The 23,356-nt window shown below is 45.6% G+C and overlaps 1 protein-coding gene across 1 annotated transcript in view; it reads right to left on the reverse strand.

Moving 5' to 3' along the window:
• The window catches only part of TEKT5 (tektin 5), a 47,374-nt gene extending 43,979 nt beyond the window's left edge, over positions 1-3,395 (reverse strand). The window contains exon 1 of the mRNA XM_020894786.2: positions 2,713-3,395. Within this exon, the coding sequence (XP_020750445.2) occupies positions 2,713-3,288 (576 nt within the window). The 5' untranslated portion in view covers positions 3,289-3,395. The remainder of the gene's footprint in view (positions 1-2,712) is intronic.
• Positions 3,396-23,356: the final 19,961 nt, after the last annotated feature.

Genomic DNA, 23,356 nt, shown 5'->3' on the forward strand with positions numbered 1-23,356 from the left:
AATGACAGGATGATCGCTGTTTGTTTCCAAGGCAAACCATTCAATATCAGAGTAATCCAAGTCTATGCCCCAACCAACTAATGCTGAAGAAGCTGAAGTTGAATGGATCTAGGAAGACCTACAAGACCTTCTAGAACTAACACTCCCCAAAAATGTCCTTCTCATTATATGGGACTGGAATGCAAAAATAGGAAGTCAAAAAATACCTGAAATAACAGGCAAATTTGGCCTTAGAGTACAGAATGAAGCAGGGCAAAGGCTAATAGAGTTTTGCCAAGAGAATGCACTTGGCAAACACCCTCTTCTAACAACACAAGAGAAGACTCTACACATGGACATCACCAGATGACCAATACCAAAATCAATTTATTATATTCTTTGCAGCCAAAGATGGAGAAGCTCTATACAGTCAGCAAAAATAAGACCAGGAGCTGACTATTGCTCCAGTCATGAACTCCTTCTTGCCAAATTTAGACTTAAATTGAAGAAAGTAGGGAAAACCACTAGACCATTCAGGTGTGACCTAAATCAAATCACTTAAGATTATACAGTGGAAGTGAGAAATAAATTCAAGGGATTAGATCTGATAGAGTGCCTGATGAACTATGGATAAAGGTTCATGAATTTGTACAGGAGGCAGGGATCAAGACCATCCCCAAGAAAAAGAAATGTAAAAAGGCAAAATGGCTGTCTGAGGAGGCCTTACAAATAGCTGTGAAAAGAAGAGGAGCAAAAAGCAAAGAAGAAAAGGGAAGATACTCATTTGAATGCAGAGTTCCAAAGAATAGCAAGGAGAGATAAGAAAGCCTTCCTCAGTGATCAGTGCAAAGAAATAGAGGAAAACAATAGAATGGGAAAGACTAGAGATCTCTTCAAGAAAATTAGAGATACCAGGGGAACATTTCATGCAAAGATGGGCACAATAAAGGACAGAAATCGTATGGACCTAACAGAAGCAGAAGATATTAAGAAGAGGTGGCAAGAATACACAGAAGAACCATACAAAAAAGATCTTCATGACCCAGATAATCACGATGGTATGATCACTCACCTAGAGCCAGACATCCTGGAATGCAAAGTCAAGTGGGCCTTAGGAAACATCACTACGAACAAAGCTAGTAGAAGTGATGAAATTCCAGTTGAGCTATTTCAAATCCTAAAAGATGATGCTGTAAAAGTGCAGTACTCAATATGCCAGCAAATTTGGAAAATTTGGCAGTGGCCACAGGACTGGAAAAGATCAGTTTTCATTCTAATCCCAAAGAAAGGCAATGCCAAAGAATGCTCAAACTACCACACAATTGCACTCATCTCATACGCTAGTAAAGTAATGCTCAAAATTCTCCAAGCCAGGCTTCAACAGTATGTGAACTGTGAACTTCCAGATGTTCAAACTGGGTTTAGAAAAGGCTGTATTTAGAAGAGGAACTGGAGATCAAATTGCCAACATCCATTGGATCATCAAAAAAGCAAGAGAGTTCCAGAAAAACATCTATTTCTGCTTTATTGACTATGCCAAAGCCTTTGACTGTGTGGATCACAACAAACTGTGGAAAATTCTTCAAGATATGGGAATACCAGACCACCTGACCAGCCTCCTGAGAAATCTGTATGTATGTCAAGAAGCAACAGTTAGAACTGTACATGGAACAACAGACTGGTTCCAAATAGGAAAAGGAGTACGTCAAGGCTGTATATTGTCACCCTGCTTATTTAACTTATATGCAGAGTACATCATGAGAAATGCTGGGCTGGAGGAAGCACAAGCTGAAATCAAGATTACCAGGAGAAATATCAATAACCTCAGATATGCAGATGACACCACACTTATGACAGAAAGTGAAGAACTAAAGAGCCTCTTGATGAAAGTGAAAGAGGAGAATGAAAAAGTTGGCTTAAAACTCAACATTTGGAAAACTAAGATCATGGCATCTGGTCCCATCACTTCATGGCAAATAGATGGGGGAAATAGTGAGAGACTTTATTTTCTTGGGCTCCAAAATCACTGCAGATGGTGACTGCAGCCATGAAATTAAACACTTGTATCCTTGGAAGAAAAGCTATGACCAACCTAGACAGCTTATTAAAAAGCAGAGACATTACTTTGCCAACAAAGGTCTGTCTAGTCAAAGCTATGGTTTTTCCAGTGATCATGATGGATGTGAGATTTGGACTATAAAGAAAGCTGAGCATCGAAGAATTGATGCATTTGAACTATGGTGTTGGAGAAGACTCTTGAGAGTCCCTTGGACAGTGAGAAGATCCAACCAGTGCATCCTAAGGGAAATCAGTCCTGAATGTTCATTGAAAGGACTGATACTGAAGCTGAAACTCCCATATTTTGGCCACCTGATGCGAAGAGCTGACTTATTTGAAAAGACCCTGATGCTGGGAAAAATTGAGGGCAGGAGGAGAAGGGGGGACGACAGTGGATGAGATGGTTGGATGGCATCACCGACTCAATGGACATGAGTTTGAGTAAACTCCAGGAGTTGGTGATGGACAGGGAGGCCTGGCGTGCTATAGTCCATGGGGTCACAAAGAGTTGGACATGACTGAGCGACTGAACTGAACTGATGGATGATGATGCAGCTCAAACTGAGCTGCAAGATGCCTGTCACCTTAACCTTCACTCAAGGCGGGGGTGTGGGACTGTACTACCGGGCTGACATCCCGGGCACCCCCAGGACCCCCTCCCTGCCCCACGCTCACCTGCAGTGGACATCTCAGCTCCTCGGCCGCGCACTCCAGCCGCCTCTTAATGGCATCCAAGCTGTGGTTCTCATTCAAAAGCCTCTCCAACTCGTAGTTCAGTTCCGACTTCCAGAAGCCGATGTCCGACAGCCTCTGGCCCAGGTTCCGGCAGGTCCCCTCCTGCATCTGGCGCGTCAGCTGATCCTTGTCCTGCATGAGCCGCATGGAATCGCCCGTCATCCGGCCGGCCCAGAGCCGTGAGGCCTCGGCCCCACGTAACTGCAGCCGGTTAGACTGGTCCCAGTCATGGGGGCTGTAGCGACAGAAGAGGGCGGAGCGGACGGCTGGCAGGATGGTGGGTGGTCGCAAAGCGCTGCGGCAGGTGGCCCCCTCGTCCAGGCAGGTCTGGGCGTTGGCCACCTTGTAGAAGAGGCTGGGTCGCCAAGAGTTGAGGTAGCGATACCCTGGCAGGTAATAGGGCTGGTAGCACTCCTGGACTGTCGGGCCGGACGCCACCGTGGGCAGTGTGCTCATGCCACAGGGTTTCTTGGGACCACAGTAAGTGGCGGTCTGAGTTGTTCCAAGAAACTCCATCTTTCCCCTTCAGCCCCGCTAGGACAAAAGTCTGCCCTGGGAAGGCCAGGGCACCACGGGAAGGGGAAGAGGAAAGGGAAGGGGCTTCTCTTTGGGATGGGCAGGGCCTCTATGACTCGGCGCTGTTGTCATAAAGCCTGGGGGAGTGGTGCCCTCATGGGCACCCACCCCCAGCCACTCACTTTCCCCCTGCTGGGGCCATAGCATCCCAGTCGAAACACAGACAAAACAACCAACAACATGAATGAGTTTTTCAATCGACAAGAGTTGGAGGTGCAAGAAATGTCATTTGTGTATTTTCAATAAAGAATCAAATCTGCCTTTCCACACTTAACTCTGCCTATAGGAGAGTTAATGCAGTCCACTCCAGTACATCCAATCGGCTCAGGGTCAAGGTGGTCAAGGATAGTTGTTTCCCTTCTCTCTTTGTCCCCAGGATGGTACCAGAGTGGTCCATGCACATCATGGGATACACAGGGGTAAAACAGAATGGACTCTTGGCACACAAAAGGGCAGGAATGAATCTCAGATGGATTAAGCTCAGTGGGAGCAGCTAGACTCACATCCTATATGATTCCATCTACATGACATTCTGGAAAAGGTAGATCCATATGGACAGAAGACAGATCAATGGGGCTGGTGGTGAGAGGGAGATTGACCAGAAGGAGAAGGAGAAAATTTGGAAATGGTGACACCGTTCTGTATCTTGATGGTGGTGGGGATTATGCAACTATCTCTCAAAACCCACAGAACCATCCACTAAAAAGGGTCGAGCTCCAGTACTTTGGCCACCTGATGCGAAAAACTGACTCACTGGAAAAAGACCCTGATGCTGAGAAAGATTGAAGGCAGGAGGAGAAGGGGACAACAGAAGATGAGATGGTCGGATGGTATCACATCCAATGGACATGAGTTTGAGCAGACTCTGGGAGACAGTGAAGGACAGCCTGGGCTCGCTGTAGTTCATGGGGTCGCAAAGAGTCAGACACAACTGAGCAACAAGAAAAGGCTGATTTTTACTGTACGTAAATTATACTTCAACAAATCTGATCTTACTAAGGAAGGTGACAGAGGGGTTGTGAGCTCCTTGGGAGGGCTCTGCCATGTCTATTTGGCGTCACCGTTAACTCCCAGTACCTGAGGCAGGACTCAATGGGTGAATGCGAGTCTAGACTGACGGTTTCATTATCCAGAAAAAGTATTCAACCTTCTATTCTATACCAATACTTTTATTCCATCAAGAAACTTCCTCCCCTCCTTGGTTGGTGGGAGTGGCAATAAAGTCTCGAGGTATTCAACAAGAGGGGTGCTTGATTTGTGGGGTCCCTTCTCCCTTCGAGGGCTTCCCAGGTGGTGCCGGTGGTAAAGAACCCGCCTGCCAATGCAGGAGATGTAGGAGATGTGGGTTCAATCCCTGGGTCGGGAAGATCCCCTGGAGGAGGGCATGGCAACCCTCTCCAGTATTCTTGCCTGGGAAATCCCATGGACAGAGGAGCCTGGCGGGCTGCAGTCCACGGGGTTGCAGAGAGTCGGACACGACTGAAGGGACTTAGACACACACACGTAACCCTATTTTACTGATTCTATTCTTCTCTCTTTTGAAATGAGAAAGACAATACAGTCAACCCTCAAATGGTCCTTGTTAGTGGAGTGTGATGGTTAATGTGAATTTTCTCCCCAGTCATCTAAAACCTGGACTGAAAAATGTAGTGGGTACTAGATGACTAAAGCAGAGAGAAATGTATTAAGCACTTCTGTATACATAGGGCTTTTGCATAAACTCATTTATTTCATTTCCACAGGGAGCCTGTAAGAAAGCTTGAGATTCCCATCTTATAGTGTGGTCTTTGGGCTCCCTCTGGATCTAGCATGTTTACCTTGCAGGATCATTAGAGATGGGACATCCTACCCAGGAAGTGTTTGTACATCAAAGAACTCCAAGAAGTAGTCCAGAAAGACTCAGGGTATTTATAAAGCACTAAATGTTAACGGCAATAATATTAATGTGATCACGTATCTAAAATATATATATATATACATTATACATATATATAATGGAGTATTACTCAGCCATTAAAAAGAATGAAATAATACCATTTGCAGCAACATGGATAGACCTAGAGATGATCATACCAAGCGAAGTGAGTCAGAGAAAGACAAATATATGATATCACTTATATGTAGAATCTAAAATATGACACAAATGAAATTATCTACAAATAGACTCACAGACATAGAAAACAAACTTATAGCTATCAAAAGGGAAAGAAGGTAGAGGGAAAGATAAATTAGGCATTTGGCATTAACAGATATACACTACTATAAATAAAATATATAAACAACAAGGTCCTACTGTATAGCACAGGGAACTATATTCAGTATCTTGTAATAACCCATAATGGAAAAAAACCCAAAAATGGAAAAGAATCTCAAAAAAGAATCTATATGGGCTTCCCTGATGGCTCAGATGGTACAAAATCTGCCTGCAATTCGGGAAACCCAGGTTCAAACCCTAGTTGGGAAGATCCTCTGGAGAAGGGAATGGCTACCCACTCTAGTATTCTTGCTAGAGAATTTCATGGATGAGGAGCCTGGTGAGCTACAGTCCATGTGGTCTCAGAGAGTCGGACAAGACTAAGAGATTAACACTTTCATATGTATATACATATACCCAAAACGGAGTCACTTTGCTGTACGCCTGAAACCAACATGACATTGAAAATCAACTATACTTCAATAAAAATAAATAAATAAAAATTAATGTGAGCAATATCTAAGAGTGTAAAGTTTAGATTTTCTCACCGCTCAGCTATTTTCAGTTTTTTTCAGATAAACTCCAATGATCAGATCTTTGCATTTTTCTAGAGATATTCTATGCACATACAAGCTTATATCAATCTCTATCTTTTTTACATAGATGATAAACACCATACCCACCATTTTCCACATAATTGTAACTCTTGGAGATCATCTCATTTCAGTCCATAAACCTCTCTTTCTACTGCTTAGTAGCTGCTCATTCCTCCATTATATGGAGGTGCTATGATTTATTTGATCATTCTCTACAATGGGGCATTTAGAGGTATTTCCTCTAAACATTGCTGCAATCAATGTCTTGCCTCTTGCATTTCTTTTTTTTTTTTTAAGAAAACCTTTTTACTTTTTATTGGAGTATAGCCAGTTGACTATGTTGTGATAGCTTCAGGAGGACAGTGAAGAGACTCAGCCCTATATACACACGTATCCACTCTCCCCCAGACTTCCATCACATCCAGGCTGCCACATCACATGGAGCAGAGTTCCCTCAAACTCCCGTCACATCCAGGCTGCCACATCACATGGAGCAGAGTTCCCTCAAACTCCTGTCACATCCAGGCTGCCACATCACATGGAGCAGAGTTCCCTGTGCCGTTCAGCAGGTCCTTGTTGGTAATCCATTTGACATATAGCAGTGCCATGCGCGTGTCTCTAAGTCGGGTTTGCGGAGGTACCATTTCTGCACAGTGGGATTCACCTGGCGCAGTCCTCTGCAGGCTATTGGAGGTATACAGGCCCGCGGTCACCACCGGGGCGAAGCTGCCCCCACCGCCCAGGAAGATTGTTGTGCTCTTCCTTCTGCTCCTAACTCGGCAACCACCGATGTGTCCTCTATCCCCACAGTGCATGTGTGAATACACGCTCGGTCTTGTCTGACCCTTTGCAGCCCCATAGCCAGCCAGGCTCCTCTGTCCGTATTTCCCAGGCAAGAAAACTGCAGTGGGCTGTCATTTCCTTCTCCAGGGGATCTTCCAGACCCAGGGATCAAACCCCCATCTCCTGCATTGCAGGCTGTTTGTTGACCTCTTAGCCATCTGGGTAGCCCCACAGAATGCCATCTAAACAGAATCTTGTAGAATACTGTCCTTTAAGCTTGGCCTCTTTCCCTTAGTAGTTCTTTCCTTTTTAAAAATTTATTTATTTGGCTGCACCGAGTCTTTAGTTGCAGCATATGGGATCTAGTTCCCTGGCTAGGGATCAAACCCAAGCTCCCTGCATTGTGAGCACAGATTCCCAGCCGCGGGACCACCAGGGACGTCCCTCCTTAGTAGTTCTGCCTAAAAGCAATAAGCATCCTTCCACATACATTTCTGGGCATGTCTGAGCATAACTTCCAGAAGAAGTTACAGGATAGAAAAGCATGCATTTTTTTTAAACGTGAATATGTATTATCTTGAAGGCTTTTCGCCTTTGGACCTCTGCATATAAACTTTCTATATATTATTTATATGCTTGTTTATTGTCCTGAAGATTTTCCCACCCGTGGGGCTCTGGGGCGGTGGCTTCTAATTTAGACACTGACAGGCATCAGTCAGAGGTGGCAGTTCCTGACTGTTTCCCTTGGCCAGGAGCCTGGTGCTGTCCTTGTGGAGGACCACACCACAGCCTCCTACCTGGCCCCAGTTACAGGACAGCTGGGGAAGAAGGGGGCAGGGACTTAGAGAAAACCAGAGAGGCTAGACAGCTCACCACAGGCTGGGATCTATTTGGGGTCCTGCTCACCTGGGTTTCAGGTTGCTGGCTTGAAAGCTCTGGGGAGATGTTCCAGGACAAACCCCATGAAAATCCACAAAGTGAAACTGTCGCCAGAGAAATTGACCCACCTGCCTTTCAGCCATGTCGGGGTCTGGCATGATTTTCCTAGGCAAGGTGGGGCTCCCTGAAGAGAAGAATTCAGCTCAAAATCCTGATACAGAACTTTGTCTGTAATATACACAGTATCTATATGAGCCAAGAGCATTTTTTCTCTGCTGTAAAGAGAAGAATCTATGCAAGGATGTAACCAACCAGGACTTCTCCATCTCCTCGGCCTTAGCTCCTCTCAGATGCAAGTTTCTAAAAACCCTCCCTCCCTCCAACAAAAGGAAGATGTTAAGTATGTGATGACCAGATGCATGCAGCCCCAGGCCTCCTGGAGTCTAATGTTAACCCACGTGACACCTCACCATCAGCCAATCAGAAACTTGTGCACCAGCTGATCACATACACTGTGACCTCCTCCGTCACCTGACCTTTTAAAAACTCTTTGCCAAAAGCCAAGCTGGCAGTGTTTTGGGCCCTAAGCCAACTATCTTTTTCTTTGCCTGGCCCTGCAATCAACCCTTCTCTGCTCCAGACTCTAGCGTTTCGGTTTGTTTGGCCGCCCTGTGCATCGGGCACACGAACTTGCGCTCGCAGGGGTGGAGAGTAGGAGAGAGGTTGATCTCAATGAATCGTGTTTTCGGACCCACAGATCACTGTCCTGGCCTCCACTCCAACCTGCTTACGAACCGTCGGTTGCTGAGTCAGTGAGAGCGGGTGAGGGGCCGCGTGGCCAGGAAACTTTCACGCAGGGGAATCCGCTCAGTGCTGTCCTGACTGAGGAGGCCTTTCTGTCTAGTGGAATCCCAGCCTCCTCTCCCAGCCTGGAGAAATGCCAGGAATCATGCCTTGTGGATGGAAGTTGTGAGAACCAAGTAAAGGCCTAGCAAGGTACTCAGCATGGTGGGTGATCAACAGTTGACGTTACTGTTATTATTATACGACACTTTGCCACATCATTGTGTTAATCCTTTTGATCATGGCGTTATTCCTGCCCTCATTTTACAGAGGGGCAGACTGAGAGTTGCCTTTATTTACCCAAAGGCACACAGCTAGTCTACAGAAATGGCTCAGGTAATGTTCTCTGTTTCCCTCAAGGTGGGGGGCAGGGACGAGAGCCAGCTAAAAAACCCCAAATGTGCCTACAGTGGGGCTGAGAGGGAGCTCAGAGAACATATCAGTGAAAGTGGGTTTCTATTTCTCCCCCATTTTATTATAAACGATTTTTTTTTTTTTGGCCATGCTACATGGTTTGTGAGATCTCAGTTCCCCGACCAGGAACTGAAGCCTCGCCCTTGGCAGTGAAAGCACGGAATCCTAAGCACCGGATTGCCAGGGAATTCCCTATTACAAACAATTTTTTAAATGCAGCAGTTTTAACAAGGACCTACTGTATCGCATATCGAACTCTGCTAAATGTCATGTGACAGCCTGGATGGGAGGGGAGCTGGGGGAGAGTGGATACATGTGTATGTGTAGCTGAGTTGCTCTGCTCTCCACCCGAAACTATCACATGGTTAATTGGCTATGCATGCATGCTAAGTCACTTCAGTCATGTCTGACTCTTTGCCACGCTATGGACTGTAACTCGCCAGGCTCCTCTGTCCATGGGATTCTCCAGACGAGAATACTGGAGTGGGTTGCCGTGCCCTCCTCCAGGGGATCTTCCCGACCCAGGGATCAAACCTGTGTCTCTTATGTCTCCTGCATTGGCAGGTGAGTTCTTTACCACTAGCGCCACCTGGGAATTCTTAATTGGCTACACCCCAGTACAAAATTAAAAATTGAAAAGAATAAATAAACGCAGTGGTTTTAAAACACATTGTCTAAAATGGAAGGTTATCTTCAAACAAACTCTCTCACAGAAACCAGGCTCAGGACACAGGGCCCTGAGATGCTCTGGCTGGAGTGAGCGGGAGCGGGGGGCCCTTCATATGAGTCCCTAGAGCTCCACGGAGCAGGGTGAGAAGCCCGTGATTTAGCCCACCCCCCACCCCTTTCACAAACAAGGCTTGAAGTTCACCAGAAAGTGGAAAAACTAAACTCCTTGTCCATGTTTTCTGAAGTCGTACTGATTGTCTAGAGGAATGGTAAGGTAGTTATGATCATCAAAGGTATTGTGTTAAATTTGGAATCATGTGGATGGTAACTAGACGTTGTAACCACTTTGCAGTGTAGACAAACATCAAATTAATAGGTGTCACACCTGAGGCTAATACAGTGTTAAGTACCAATTTTTTTCTCAAAAAAAAAATTGGGTTTGTGCATGGGTGAGAATTGTGTTCATTTCATACGGCTGCTGTCACAAATCACCACAAATTTAGTGACCTGACAACACAAAGTAAATTTGTCTACACTACCAACTCATCACAATGTCTAGTTAACAATCCACGTAATTCCAAATGCGACAGAATGCCTGCTGATTATCACAACAATCCTACCGTTTCTCTAGATAATCAGTGGGACATAAGAAAATATGGATGAGGAGTCTGGTTTTTCCACTTCCTCGTTAGGTGACCTTCAAGCCTCTTTGTGAAATGGGGAGGGAGGTGGACTAAATTATTAATAGCTTTAGAGATCAGTATTCCAAAATGAGTCTCAAGGGGCTTAAATCAAGGTGTGAGGAGGGCTGGTTTCTTCTGGAAGCTCCAGGGAGAATCAGATTCCTCGCCGTTTCCAGCTTCCAGAGTCTGCCTGCATCCTTTGGCTTGTGGCCCCACCTCATCCCCATCTTGAGTGGCCTTATCCTGCAGCCGCTTGAAGCGGGGCTTCAGTTCCTGGCCTGAGATTGAGGTCTGGCCGTGCTGGTGACAGCACCAAATCCTACCCACTAAACCCCGGGTCAGTGACAAGGCCCTGACCCTTAGGCTTTGCAGAAAAGAACTCCCGCAAAGTTGGAAAGTGGTAAAACAAGTAAGTCTTTTTAGGAGGAAAAAGAATACAGTATGTGTGTATAGACACGTGAGCGGGCTGAGAGAGTTGTGCCCTCGTGGTTGTTTTTGAATCACCTTTATGGGCATTTCTTCCGGGTGTCCTTTGGGCAATCATTTTGATTTGCTTGTCCTGAGTCCATCTTTGGTATATCTCAAAGTCCTCCCAGGTATGCACAAGCATCTTTCAGCTAAGATGGATTCTACCAAAGAGGCCTATGGGTAGTTAGCATCGCATAGCATCACTCCCCTTTGACCTCCATAGAGCCTTTCTGAACAAGTGTGGTGGAGGAGATCTCCTGACTTTGAGAATGAGAAATACGTAATTTCTTATCTTCTATCTGGGCAGGGCCTAGCCTCCTCCCTTAATTGTCCTGTTATTTTCTTCTTGGAGTATCAGTCCACAGAGAATAAACTCCATCTGTTTGCCGGGGCAGGGTGGGGGGCCTTTATCTCTTGCCTCGGGTGGGCAGATGGATAAATGGATGAAGTGACAGCATTTCAAATGCCATTAAGTGAGAAAGGTAAATTCAAAAAGTTGGGCATGGTTCAACTAAAACTCAGCAAAAAGGAAGAGTAAAATGTGATAACTCAGTCTGAAAGGCTCAAGGAATCAACTTTTAAAAATTTAGAAAGAAAAAAAACACTCAAATACGTTGAGTGTGACTGTTGGGGGACCTTCTAAACAGTGCCTGCCTCCTAAAGGATGGGCTGCTGCTGCTGCTGCTAAGTCACTCCAGTCGTGTCCGACTCTGTGCAACCCCATAGACGGCAGCCCACCAGGCTCCGCCGTCCCTGGGATTCTCCAGGCAAGAACATGGGAGTGGGTTGCCATTGCCTTCTCCAATGCATGAAAGTGAAAAGTGAAAGTGAAGTCGCTCAGTCGTGTCCGACTCTTCTCGACCCCATGGACTGCAGCCCACCAGGCTCCTCCATCCATGGGATTTTCCAGGCAAGAGTACTGGAGTGGGGTGCCATTGCCTTCTCCGAAAGGATGGGCAGTTAGGGTTAATCCCCAGTGTAGCAGGTGTCAGTACTTCATTCCTTTTTATGGTGGAATGTTATCTCATCGAATGGCTAGATCACGTTTTGTTTACCATTCATCCATTGATGAGCATTTGGGCTGCTTCTGCTTTTTGGCTGGTATGAATAATGTTGCTCTGAACATTTCTATATAAGTTTTTTGTGGATGTAAGTTTTCAGTTTTCTTGAATAGATACCTAAAAGTGGAATTACTGGGTCATATGGTAATTCTGCTTTGGTTACTGATGAGTTTTAATAAAAGATCTGTATAGTCAAAGCTGTGGTTTTTCCAGTAGCCATGTACAGATGTGAGAATTGGACCATAAAAGAAGCCTGAGCACAGAAGAACTGATGTTTTCAAACTGTGGTGCTGGAGAAGACTCTTGAGAGTCCCTTGGACGGCAAGGAGATCAAACTAGTCAATCCTAAAGGAAATCAACCCTGAATATTCATTGGAAGGATTGATGCTGAAGCTGAAGCTCCAATACTTTGACCACCTGATGCAAAGAACTGACTCGTTGGAAAAGATGCTGATGCTGGGAAAGATTGAAGGCAAAAGGAGAAGAGGACGACAGAGGATGAGATGGTTAGACGGCATCACAGACTCAGTGGACATGAATGTGAGCAAACTCTGGGAGATAGGGGAACCTGGTGTGCTGCAGTCAATGGGGTCGCAAAGAGCCAGACACAACAGAGCAACTGAACAACAACAACAAATTGCAAACAACCACTTTTTATTACTTAGTTTTTAATAAATATTATGTTATCCATAGAAGTTAACTCAGGAAACTTCTGGCAACACAGTCAGCCCCGTCACACTCAGGCTAGGTCACACGTGTTGCTTTAGACAGTAAGTTCCTGACGCCTGGGAATTGTCATCTTTCTCTCTCTGGACTCAGTTCATGTCTCCAAACCCTTGGGGTGTTTTGCCCCCTGAATCCAAACAGTAGACTCAACACACACAAGGTGAGCCGTGATGGGAAAACCAAGAAACCAGAACAGAGGCTGCTTCCATCTGTCATCCTATGTGACCACTGGGAGTTCTTACTTGTGTCTAGAGTTCAAAACTGTGAGGCAGAGTGTGACCCTCCAGGTAAGATATTTTTGTTTGGAACGTTGACATCTTAGTTGATGCACAAAGTCTTTTACTGGGCTGAATATCTCCCTGGTGGTTCAGTGATTAAACACTTTGCCTTCCACACATGGGGTTCATTTAAGTTCATTCCCTGATCGGGAAACTAAGATCCCACATGCCCCGCAGCCAAAAAAAAAAAAAAAAAAAAAATTGAAATGTAATCTTTATATCTTTCAACTGTAGCAAAACCAAGACGTTAACCAGGAATATAATTATTATTGGGAATACAGTTGTGTAGAGGAGAAAGGTGTTAAAAATCACTGTCTACTCTGGGTGTCAAATACATTAGATAAACCACTGCTTAGAGATCCCTTCTGCATGCATGCTAAGCCACTTCAGTGATGTCCAACTCTTTGCAACCCCATGGACTGCAGCCTGCCAGACTCCTCTGTCCATGGGATTCTCCAGGCAACAGTACTGGAGTAGGTTGCTATGCCCTCCTCCAGGGGATCTTCGCAACACAGGGATCGGACCTGAGTCTCTTACATCTACCTGCACTGACAGGCAGGTTCTTTACCACTAGATTTCTTTACCCAGAGATTTCACATCCACCACTAAAACTTTTTTTTTTCAATCTCTTTCAGGCTGATGGAAAGCTCATTCACTTTCTGAATCATCTGGGGGAGGTGAACTAGGAGAGGCTGGAGTATGCGGGACGGGAGACCTGACTCACTACCTGAGTGGTGTGCCCGAGCCTCCACCGCATCAGGAACCTCCCTCCTGGCCAGCATCCCACTGACTCTGTTTTATTTCCATCTCTCTCTACAGCTACCATACTGAGATGCCTGCCAGACTTCCACAGGCCGTGAAGGGACAGCGCCGCCTCTGTGAAATTCACGTGAAACCCATCTGCCTACAGAAGGCCTGGAGATTGTCTTAGGTGATGGCTGGAGGAGTACTGTCCAGCCATAGAACTTTCGGCAGAGAGCAAATCAACGCAGCAAGTCAGCAAGCGTTCCTTGGGCGCCCCCTGCAGGTAGGTAGAATCTGCCACTTGTCCTGCCCTGAAGCCAAAATCTCCCAGGCAGTGCTTAGAAAACCAGCATAATAAGGGCAAACACAGGAAAGAGAGAAAAAGAAATCCAGGAAGAAGCTGCTTTCAATTCAGCATCTTTGTCAGTTTGTATCGTTCAAAAATGAGATTTATATTTTACAATGTAGTCTTTTTGGGTTGTTTTTTTTTTTTCCCACTTTGAATTTCAGAAGGTATCTTTTCGGTGCTTAGTGCACTGGTCCTGGCTGATGTCCAACGACCTGGCAGTCTTTCTGGAAATCTCCCTGCAGACACACACATGCATGTGTGCTAAAACATATGCCTATATGCACTCACTGCCACATTAATTCTAACAGGGGAAAAAAACAAATGGCCTTTGGTACAGGATGGCTGAATGAAATATAAAACACCTATTTTATGGAGAACTCTGCAGCATTAAAAAAAAAAGAAAGAAAGAAAGAAAGGTGAGGCTTGTATTTGCTGATAGGAAAAGATTTTTAAGATATAAGTGAAGAAAGCAAGATATAGAATATTGCATATAATAGGGTACCACTTAAGCAGATATATGGGTTTCCCAGGTGGCTCAGTGGGTAACGAACCCGCCTGCAATGCAGGAGATGCAGGAGCCATGGGTTCGATACCTGCGTCAGGAAGATCCCCTGGAGGAGGGCACAGCAAGCCACACCAGTGTTCTGTGCCTGGAGAATCCCATGGACAGAGGAGCCTGGCCGGCTATAGTCCATGGGGACACAAAGAGTCAGACATGACTGAGCAGGCACACACAAGCAGATATTTAGATAATTGTACAATGACAAACATTTCTGGAAAGATACACAGGAGTCAGAATGATTATCTTGGGCAGGGACAGGACTGGAATGAACACACATGGGGAAAATTTAGGGGTTTTTTGATTAAACCTTCCAAACTGGTATACATACAGGGTCGACCCTGGAACAGTGTAGGGGGGTTAGAGGTGCCAGCTCTCAACACACCTGAAAACCCAAGTATAATTTATAGTCAGCCCTCGTTATCCACCATTCCATATCCTTGGATTTAACCAACTGTAGATTGTGTAGTGCTGTAATATTTAGCATTGAAAACCAATCCAGATATAACTGGACAAGTGCAGTTAAACCTATGTTGTTCAAAGATCATTGTAATTTTATTTTAGTATCTATATAGTATATGCATTCTCCAGGCAAGAATACTGGAGTGGGTAGCCATTCCCTTCTCCAGGGGGATCTTCCCCGTCCAGGGATCAAACCTGGGTCTCCTGTATGGCAGGCAGGTTCTCTACCATATGAGCCTCCAGGGTAGCCCCCAATGCATAAACAGTATAATATATTCATATATGTGACCTAGTAGGGCATCAGCTTCTGGCTAAGATTGGATAACGGAGATTGACTGTACCCTCCCATCTGAAACTACTCAAAAAAACACCCAGAATATATGGAACAATGATTTTCAAGACACCGGACATCAGGCATGAAGGACAGTCCTCTCTGATGGGAAACAAATGAGGTGAGTCCCCCCCCCGACCCAGGCCCTGGTGCAGGGATGGAGAATGTCTCTAGTTAAGGGAGCGGGGAGGTGAGATGCCAGGGTGTGTGGAGTCTGAAGGGCAGAGCTCAGAAGAGGAGGACGCTGCCCAGAAAGACGGTCCCCAGGTCTCCAGGTGAGCAAGATCAGTGCACACCTGTGAGGAAATGACCCCGGGCTGGGGAAGGACCACCCAAGAGCATCAAAGGGAGTCATCCCCAGAGCCCCACTCCCCCAGCCCAGGCTGGGAATTTTTCCCCATCACACCACACTCAGTAGATTTCATCATCTATGTGACATCAGGTCAAATAGCCAGAGGGTTTTGCCTCAGGACTAGGGTAAAATTAGCCTCAGACTCACTTTGCCAAAAAAGGTCCAGATAGTCCAAGTTATAGTTTTTCCAGTAGTCATGTGTGGATGTGAGAGTTGAACCACAAAGAAGACTGAGTGCCGAAGAATTGTTGCTTTTGAACTATGGCATTGCAGAAGACTCTCGAATGTCCCTAGGACAGCAAGGAGATCAAACCAGTCAATCCTAAAGGAAATAAACCCTGAATATTCATTGGAAGGACTGATATTGCAGCTGAAGCTCCAATACTTTGGGCACCTGATGCAAAGAGCCAACTCACTGGAAAAGACCCTGATGCTGGGAAAGATTGAGGGCAGGAGGAGAAGGGGACGACAGAGGATGAGATGGTTGGATTGCATCACCGACTTGATGGACATGTGCTTAGTCGCTCAGTCATGTCTGACTCTTTGTGACCCCATAGACTATAGCCTGCTAGGCTCCTCTGTCCATGGGATTCTCCAGGCAAGATTACTGGAGTGGGTTGTCGTGCTCTCCTCCAGGGGATCTTCCCAACCCAGGGATCAAACCCAGATTTCCTGCATTGCAGGTGGATTCTTTACCATCTGAAGCACCAGGGAAGCCCAGTGAGCTTGAGCAAACTCCAGGAGATAGTGAAGGACAGGGAAGCCTGGCATGCTGCAGTCCATGGGGTCGCAAAGAGTCAGGCACAACTTAGCCACCAAAAAAACAAGCCCCAGACTGAATACCACTCTGGTCCTGCCTAACAGTTTAAAAGCAGGACCCCTGTGAAGAAAAAAAAAAAAAGGATGAAGAACGTATGTAAAATGCAAGAAATTTTCAGCACAAAATAAGGTAAAATTCACAATAGCTAATAAAACAGGGGTTCCCAACCTCCAGGATCTCATGCCTGATGATCTAAGATGGAGTTGATGTAACAATAATAGAAATAAAATGTACAATAAATGCAATGTGCTTGAATCATCCTGAAACCTTCCTCACCCCCACTCCAGTCCATGGAAAAAACGTCTTCCACAAAACCCTGGTCCCAGAAAGGTTGGAGGCTGCTGCAATTAAAAAAAACAAAAAAAATAACCGGGCATGAAAAGAGGTAGGGAACTAGGATCCACAAGGGGGACAGGGGAGAATCAATCAATTAAACCCAAACCAGAAATGACATGGATAACAGAATTAGTAGACAAGGACATTTTCAAAGCTATTATAACTGCATTCTATATGTTCAAGAAGCCAGAGAAAAAGTTGGCACATTAAGTGGAGACATGGAAGATATTTAAAAAACAAAAACTAAAACCTGAATTGAACTTCTAGAGATGAACACTACAATGTCTGAGATGAAAAATGCACAGAATGAGATTTAAAGGTATGTTTTAGTCAATAGGCTTCCCTGCTGGCTCAGATGGTAAAGAATCTGCCTGCAATTCGGGAGACCCAGGTTCAATCCCTGGGTTGGGAAGATTCCCCTGGAGAAGGAAATGGCAACCCACTCCAGTATTCTTGTCTGGAGAATCCCATGGACAGAGGAATCTGGTGGGCTACAGTCCATGGGGTCGCAAAGAGTCAGACATGACTAACACTTTTCACTTTCACTTGGTCAACAGAGGCTGCCGTACAGAATACCACAGAGCGACACACGATGCTATAAACAACAGAAATGTATTTCTCACGGTTCAGGAAGTCTGAGATCAGGGCGCCAGCATGGTCTGGTTCTGGCATCAACCAACTTACAGGCAGCCGCCTTCTCACTCACTGTATCCCCACAAGGCCTTTCCTGTGTGGAGAGGTAGCAAGCTAAGTGTCTCCTCTCAAAAAGACATTAATCCTGTCATGAGGACACCCCCCACCCCCAGCCATGACCTCATCAAAATTAACAACAGCTCTTCAGAAGACATTCATAAGAGAATTTCCATTCTTAAGGCACAGACTAGGAGAGAACTTAGCCAAACCTATAACTGACAAGAAACACGTATCCAGAATATATACAGTGTTCTCAAAACTCAATACTTAAGCAGCTGAAAAAAAATTTTTAATGGGCTTAAAATCTGAACATTTTGGCAGAGAAGATAATGCTGATGGCAGGTGAATACCAGAAAAGATGGTAACATAATTTCTCACTAGGGAAATGCTAATTAAAACCACAGTAAACAACTAAACATAAACCCTGATGCTGGGAAAGACTGACGGCAGAAGGAGAAGGGGATGACAGAGGATGAGATGGTTGGATGGCATCACCGACTCAATGGACATGAACTTGGGGAAACTCCGAGAAATGGCGAGAGACAGGGCAGGCCTGGCATGCCACAGTCCATGGGATCACAAGGAGTTGGACAGGACTGAGCGACTGGAAAGGCAACTAAACAACAACAAAGATACCACCACACACCTATTAGAATGTCAAAACCTGAAAGGCTGGTTACCCTCGTTGTGGGCAAGAATATGGGGCAACTATAACCCTCAGACGCTGCAGGTAGGGATGGACAATGTCTCTGAAGACCACTTTGGCAGTTTCCTCCCATCCCACTCCTGGGTGTTTAGCCCAGAGAAACGAAGGTGTGCCTCACTATGGAGACTCATACAACAGACTCACCGCAGCTTCATCTGTTACATCACCCAGCTGGAAGCAACCCACATGTCCATCCACAGGTACGTGGATTAACTGTGCTGTAATCACCCAACGCCAGCCAGAAGAAATGAACTTCACCCACTCAACAACCTGAATGAACCCGAAAGAAACACGCTGAAAGAAGTCACGGGCTTCCCTGGTGGTTCAGAGGTTAAGAATCCACCTGCCAGTGCAGGGCACACGGGTTCGATCCCCGGTCCGGGAAGATCCCACACGCCTCGGGCAACTAACTGACTATCAGAAGGGGGCCCAGAGGCCAGCTACTCTAACCGGCCTCCGAAGTCCCTGAGCGTTCATATACTTTAGAGCAACCAGAGGCGTTCTGTTGCTTTGGATGTACGTTCATTTCAAAAAAGATTATTTGGAAGGTATTCTAGAAAGTAACACTGCTCACACCTAGGTGTTTTTAAGGGTATAATTGAGCTGACTATCCAAGGTGGGCATCGGGTTAAGCTTAACATTTTTCTAAGCTCCTAGTGCAGAGGACATGTGCTGAGCAGGAGAACTCATTATACTACTGGGTTGGTGCCAATTAAAAAAAAAAACACCGCGCACCATGGCTGCTGAGCCCACTCACTCTAGAGCCTGCGCTCCGCAACAAGAGAAGCCACCGCAATGAGAAGCCAGCGCACCGCAACCAGAGAGTAACGCCCCCTCACCGCAACCAGAGAAAAGTCCGTGTGCAGCAGTGAAGACCCAGGGCAGCCAAAAATAAGGAAATAGATAAAAATTAGGAAAAGGAAGAAGGCAGAGGAAACGGAGCACACACTATATGATTCCACTGATAGAAAATTCTAGAAAATCCACATTAATCGATGGAGATTAGTGATTGGAGGGGGGTGGTATTGGATCATGGAGAGGTTTGCGAAAGGCTTTAAGGAAATTTGGGGGGATGGTAACTGTGGAAAATTCTTAAAGAGATGGGAATACTAGACCACCTTACCTACCTCCTGAGAAACCTGTATGCAGGTCAGGAAGCAACAGTTAGATCTGGACATGGAACAACAGACTGGTTTCAGATCAGGAAAGGAGTACGTCAAGGCTGTATATTGTCACCCTGCTTATTTAACTTATATGCAGAGTACATCGTGAGAAATGCTGGGTTGGATGAAGCACAAGCTGGAATCAAGATTGCCAGGAGAAATATCAGTAACCTTGGATATGTATATGACACCACCCTTAGGGCAGAAAGCAAAGAAGAACTAAGAGCCTCTTGATGAAAGTGAAAGAGGAGAGTGAAAAAGTTGGCTTAAAGCTCAACATTCAGAAAACTAAGATCATGGCATCTGGTCCCATCACTTCATGGCAAATAGATGAGGAAACAACAGAAACAGTGAGAGACTTTATTTTCCTGGGCTCCAAAATCACTGCAGATGGTGACTGTAGCCATGAAATTAAAAGACGCTTGCTCCTTGGAAGAAAAGCTATGACCAACTTAGATAGCATATTAAAAAGCAGTGGCATTACTTTGCCAAGAAAGGCCCATCTAGTCAAAGCTATGGTTTTTCCAGGAGTCATGTATGGATGTGAGAGTTGGACTATAAAGAAAGATGAACGCCGAAGAATTAATGCTTTTGAACTGTGGTGTTGGAGAAGACTCTTGAGAGTCCCTTGGACAGCAAGGAGATCCAACCAGTTCATCCTAAAGGAAGTTAGTGCTGAATATTCGTTGCAAGGACTGATGCTGAAGCTGAAAATCCAATGCTTTGGCCACCTGATGCAAAGAACTGACTCACTGGAAAAGACCCTGATGCTGGGAAAGATTGAAGGTGGGAGGAGAAGGGGATGACAGAGGATGAGATGGTTGGATGGCATCACTGACTCAATGGACATGAGTTTGAGTAAGCTCCAGGAGTTGGTGATGGATAGCAAAGCCTGGTGTGCTATAGTCCATGGGGTTGCAAAGAGGTGGACACGACTGAACAATTGAACTGAACTATGTGTGTTCTGTGAAATAGAATATCTCCTGCTATATCAATAAACAAGGAAGTCACAGTCATCAGCGATTTGGGGACCACCAAATGAGAATTTCTGAGCCCTGAAAGTGTGTTAGTTGCTCAGTCATGCCTGACTCTTTGCAACCCTATGGACCACAGCCCACCAGGCTCCTCCGTCCATAGAATTCTCCAGGCAAGAACACTGGAGTGGGTTGCCATTTCCTTCTCCAGGGCATCTTCCCAACCCAGGGATCAAACCCAGGTCTCTCACATTGCAGGCAGGCTCTTTACCATCTGAGCCACCAGGGGAGCCCCTATGGGAACCAAGGATGTAATAAAGTCAAGAAGCAGGATACCAGCCCCAGATAACTGAGATGCATATGAATGGAATGATTTCAGTGAGCCCAGATGCTTGCGTCTTCCCATATATAGACGAGTGCTAAATGCCTTAACTTGAGATATCTGGTTTTCCTTAATCAACAATCATCTCTGACATTCAGACCGCCTGCCTGTTGTTGCAAACTTCTATATAACCTGACTCCTTCCTCCAGCTCCTTGGAGCAGTTTGCTCGGGGCCACTTGAGATGCTGCCTCTGGGGCTTGAAGGCCTAAGGATTCCCACGAAATAAAACATCTCTCTACCTTCAGGTTGTGACTGAATTTTTCAGTTGACAGTTCAGTATCTTGACTGTGGTGATGGTTTCACAGGTGCAGTATGGTGGTGGTGGCTTAGTCGATAATTTGTGTCCGACCCTTTGCGACCCCGTGGACTATAACCCTCCAGGCTTCTCTGTCCATGGAAATCTCCAGGCAAGAATACTGGAGTATGTTGCCATTTCCTTCTCCAGACAGTATATATAAGTCAAAATTTATCAACTGTATGCTTTAAATACATGCAGTCTGTTGTCTATCAGTATCCCTCAATAACGCTGTGTGAGAAATAAACTAAAAATTGTTAACACCCATATACTGTTCAAATGTATGAGGCATTTTTAAAAAAACTTGTTTCACTCCCGTTAACTTATTTAAACCCTCTGAGGTAGTTAATATTATCATTGTCATTTTACAGAGGAAGAAACTAAGGAAACTATGAAGAAAAGATTTGAAAGCTGATAAATAGGGAGTTGAAATTTGAACTCAGATGTTCAAAAATCTACATTCTTAGCCAGCACAGGAGTCAATTCTGTAGATAATAGATCTGAACCTTATTATTTGACTCAGTTATATATTAAGTGCCTGCAGTATATCAAGTCCTTTGTTAAATATTTTTGCTGGATCCTAGGGAAGAGGTGCGGAGAAGGCAATGGCACCCCACTCCAGTACCCTTGCCTGGAAAATCCCATGGATGGAGGAGCCTGGTGGGCTGCGGTCCGTGGGGTCGCTAAGAGTCGGACAGGACTGAGCGACTTCACTTTCACTTTTCACTTTCATGCATCGGAGAAGAAAATGGCAACCCACTCCAGTGTTCTTGCCTGGAGAATCCCAGGGACGGGGGAGCCTGGTGGGCTGCCGTCTATGGGGTCGCACAGAGTCAGACACCACTGAAGCAACTTAGCAGCAGCAGCAGGGAAGAGGTGGGCTTCCCAGGTGACGCTAGTGGTAAAGAACCCACCTGCCAATGCAGGAGACTGAAGAGATGTGGGTTCGGTACCTGGGTCAGAAAGATTCCCCTGAGGAAGGCACAGCAACCCACTCCAGTATTCTTGCTTGGAGAATCCCATGGACAAAAGAGCCTGGAAGGAAGGCTGGAAGTCCATAGGGTCGCACAGAGTTGGACATGACTGAAGCGACTTAGCAGGCACGCACAAGGAAGAAGTAGGAAATTCTCTTACTCTTGTACTTAAAATTTTTGTCCATTTCCTGACTAGTTTGGTCATAGATAGGGTAAGGACGTCACCTAGTGGTAAAACTAGGAACTGCATGCACTTCCTGTGCATTTCATATAAGTACAGCGCGCTAACCGATTGCGCCACTGGAGCTCCTCCTGTGCATTTCAAAGCGTAGTGTTTTCACCACAAGCAGCGTGTTTTAGGCTCGGCTGAATTAGCATCTGAATTTGTTGCCAGTTTGACACCAGAGCTAGTGTTGTTTCATCCGCTAACCTGCTGTGTGATTAGGGGCAACTTTCCCTGTCTAGGCTTCAGTTTTCCCATCTGTAAACAAGTATGTGGATCTCACCATTGCAACTCTCTCCTACAACACAAACTCAAACAGAAACATGTGTTGGATCTTTGCTCTGTGCTTGCTGCTGTGCATGAATCAAATGATTTTATTCCCACAGCAACATCGTGGGACAACTGCTCTTATCCCCGTTTTACAGATGAGCAGACTGAGGCTGGAGACACGAAGGGACTAGCCCAGTGTTATTCAGCTCATTAGAGTCTGGATTTGAACACATGTTGTCTGACACTACAGCAGGAACTGCAAACACCTGTCTTGTGTCTTCACCCATCTTACCCATCCCAACCATGGAAGTCTGCAGTGCCTTTGCTAGAAACTATGGAAGAGTTTTTTAAAACGTGCTGTGATATAATGATTTATAATAAGAAACGTATATTTGGTCTTCGTCCCCATTTCCTGCAGAGAGCTCCTAAAATCCTTCGAATTTCCTAAGGACTGAGGGTGATAAATGGGTTTATTGTTATGTTAGTTAGGTGACTGCGGACCTCTCTTAGGGATGGGGGCTGGTTGCCAGGGGAACCATCCAAGTGATTGGCAGATTTGAGCTTTCAGTCCCACCTCCAGGAGCGGAATAGAGCTGGAACTTGAAACAACTGCTGATGATTGATAATGAAACCTCCGTTAAAGGACAGGGTTTGGAGCACTTCCGGGTTGATGAAAACTCAGAGGTTTGGAGAGAGAGGCACACCTGGATAGAGCTTGGACTTCCCAGCGCCGCTCCCTCATGGTGGTCCCTGTGTATCTCTTCCATCCAGCTGTTCCTG

This window comes from Odocoileus virginianus, chromosome 33, assembly GCF_023699985.2.
Source record: "Odocoileus virginianus isolate 20LAN1187 ecotype Illinois chromosome 33, Ovbor_1.2, whole genome shotgun sequence".
Taxonomy (NCBI): Eukaryota; Metazoa; Chordata; class Mammalia; order Artiodactyla; family Cervidae; genus Odocoileus; species Odocoileus virginianus.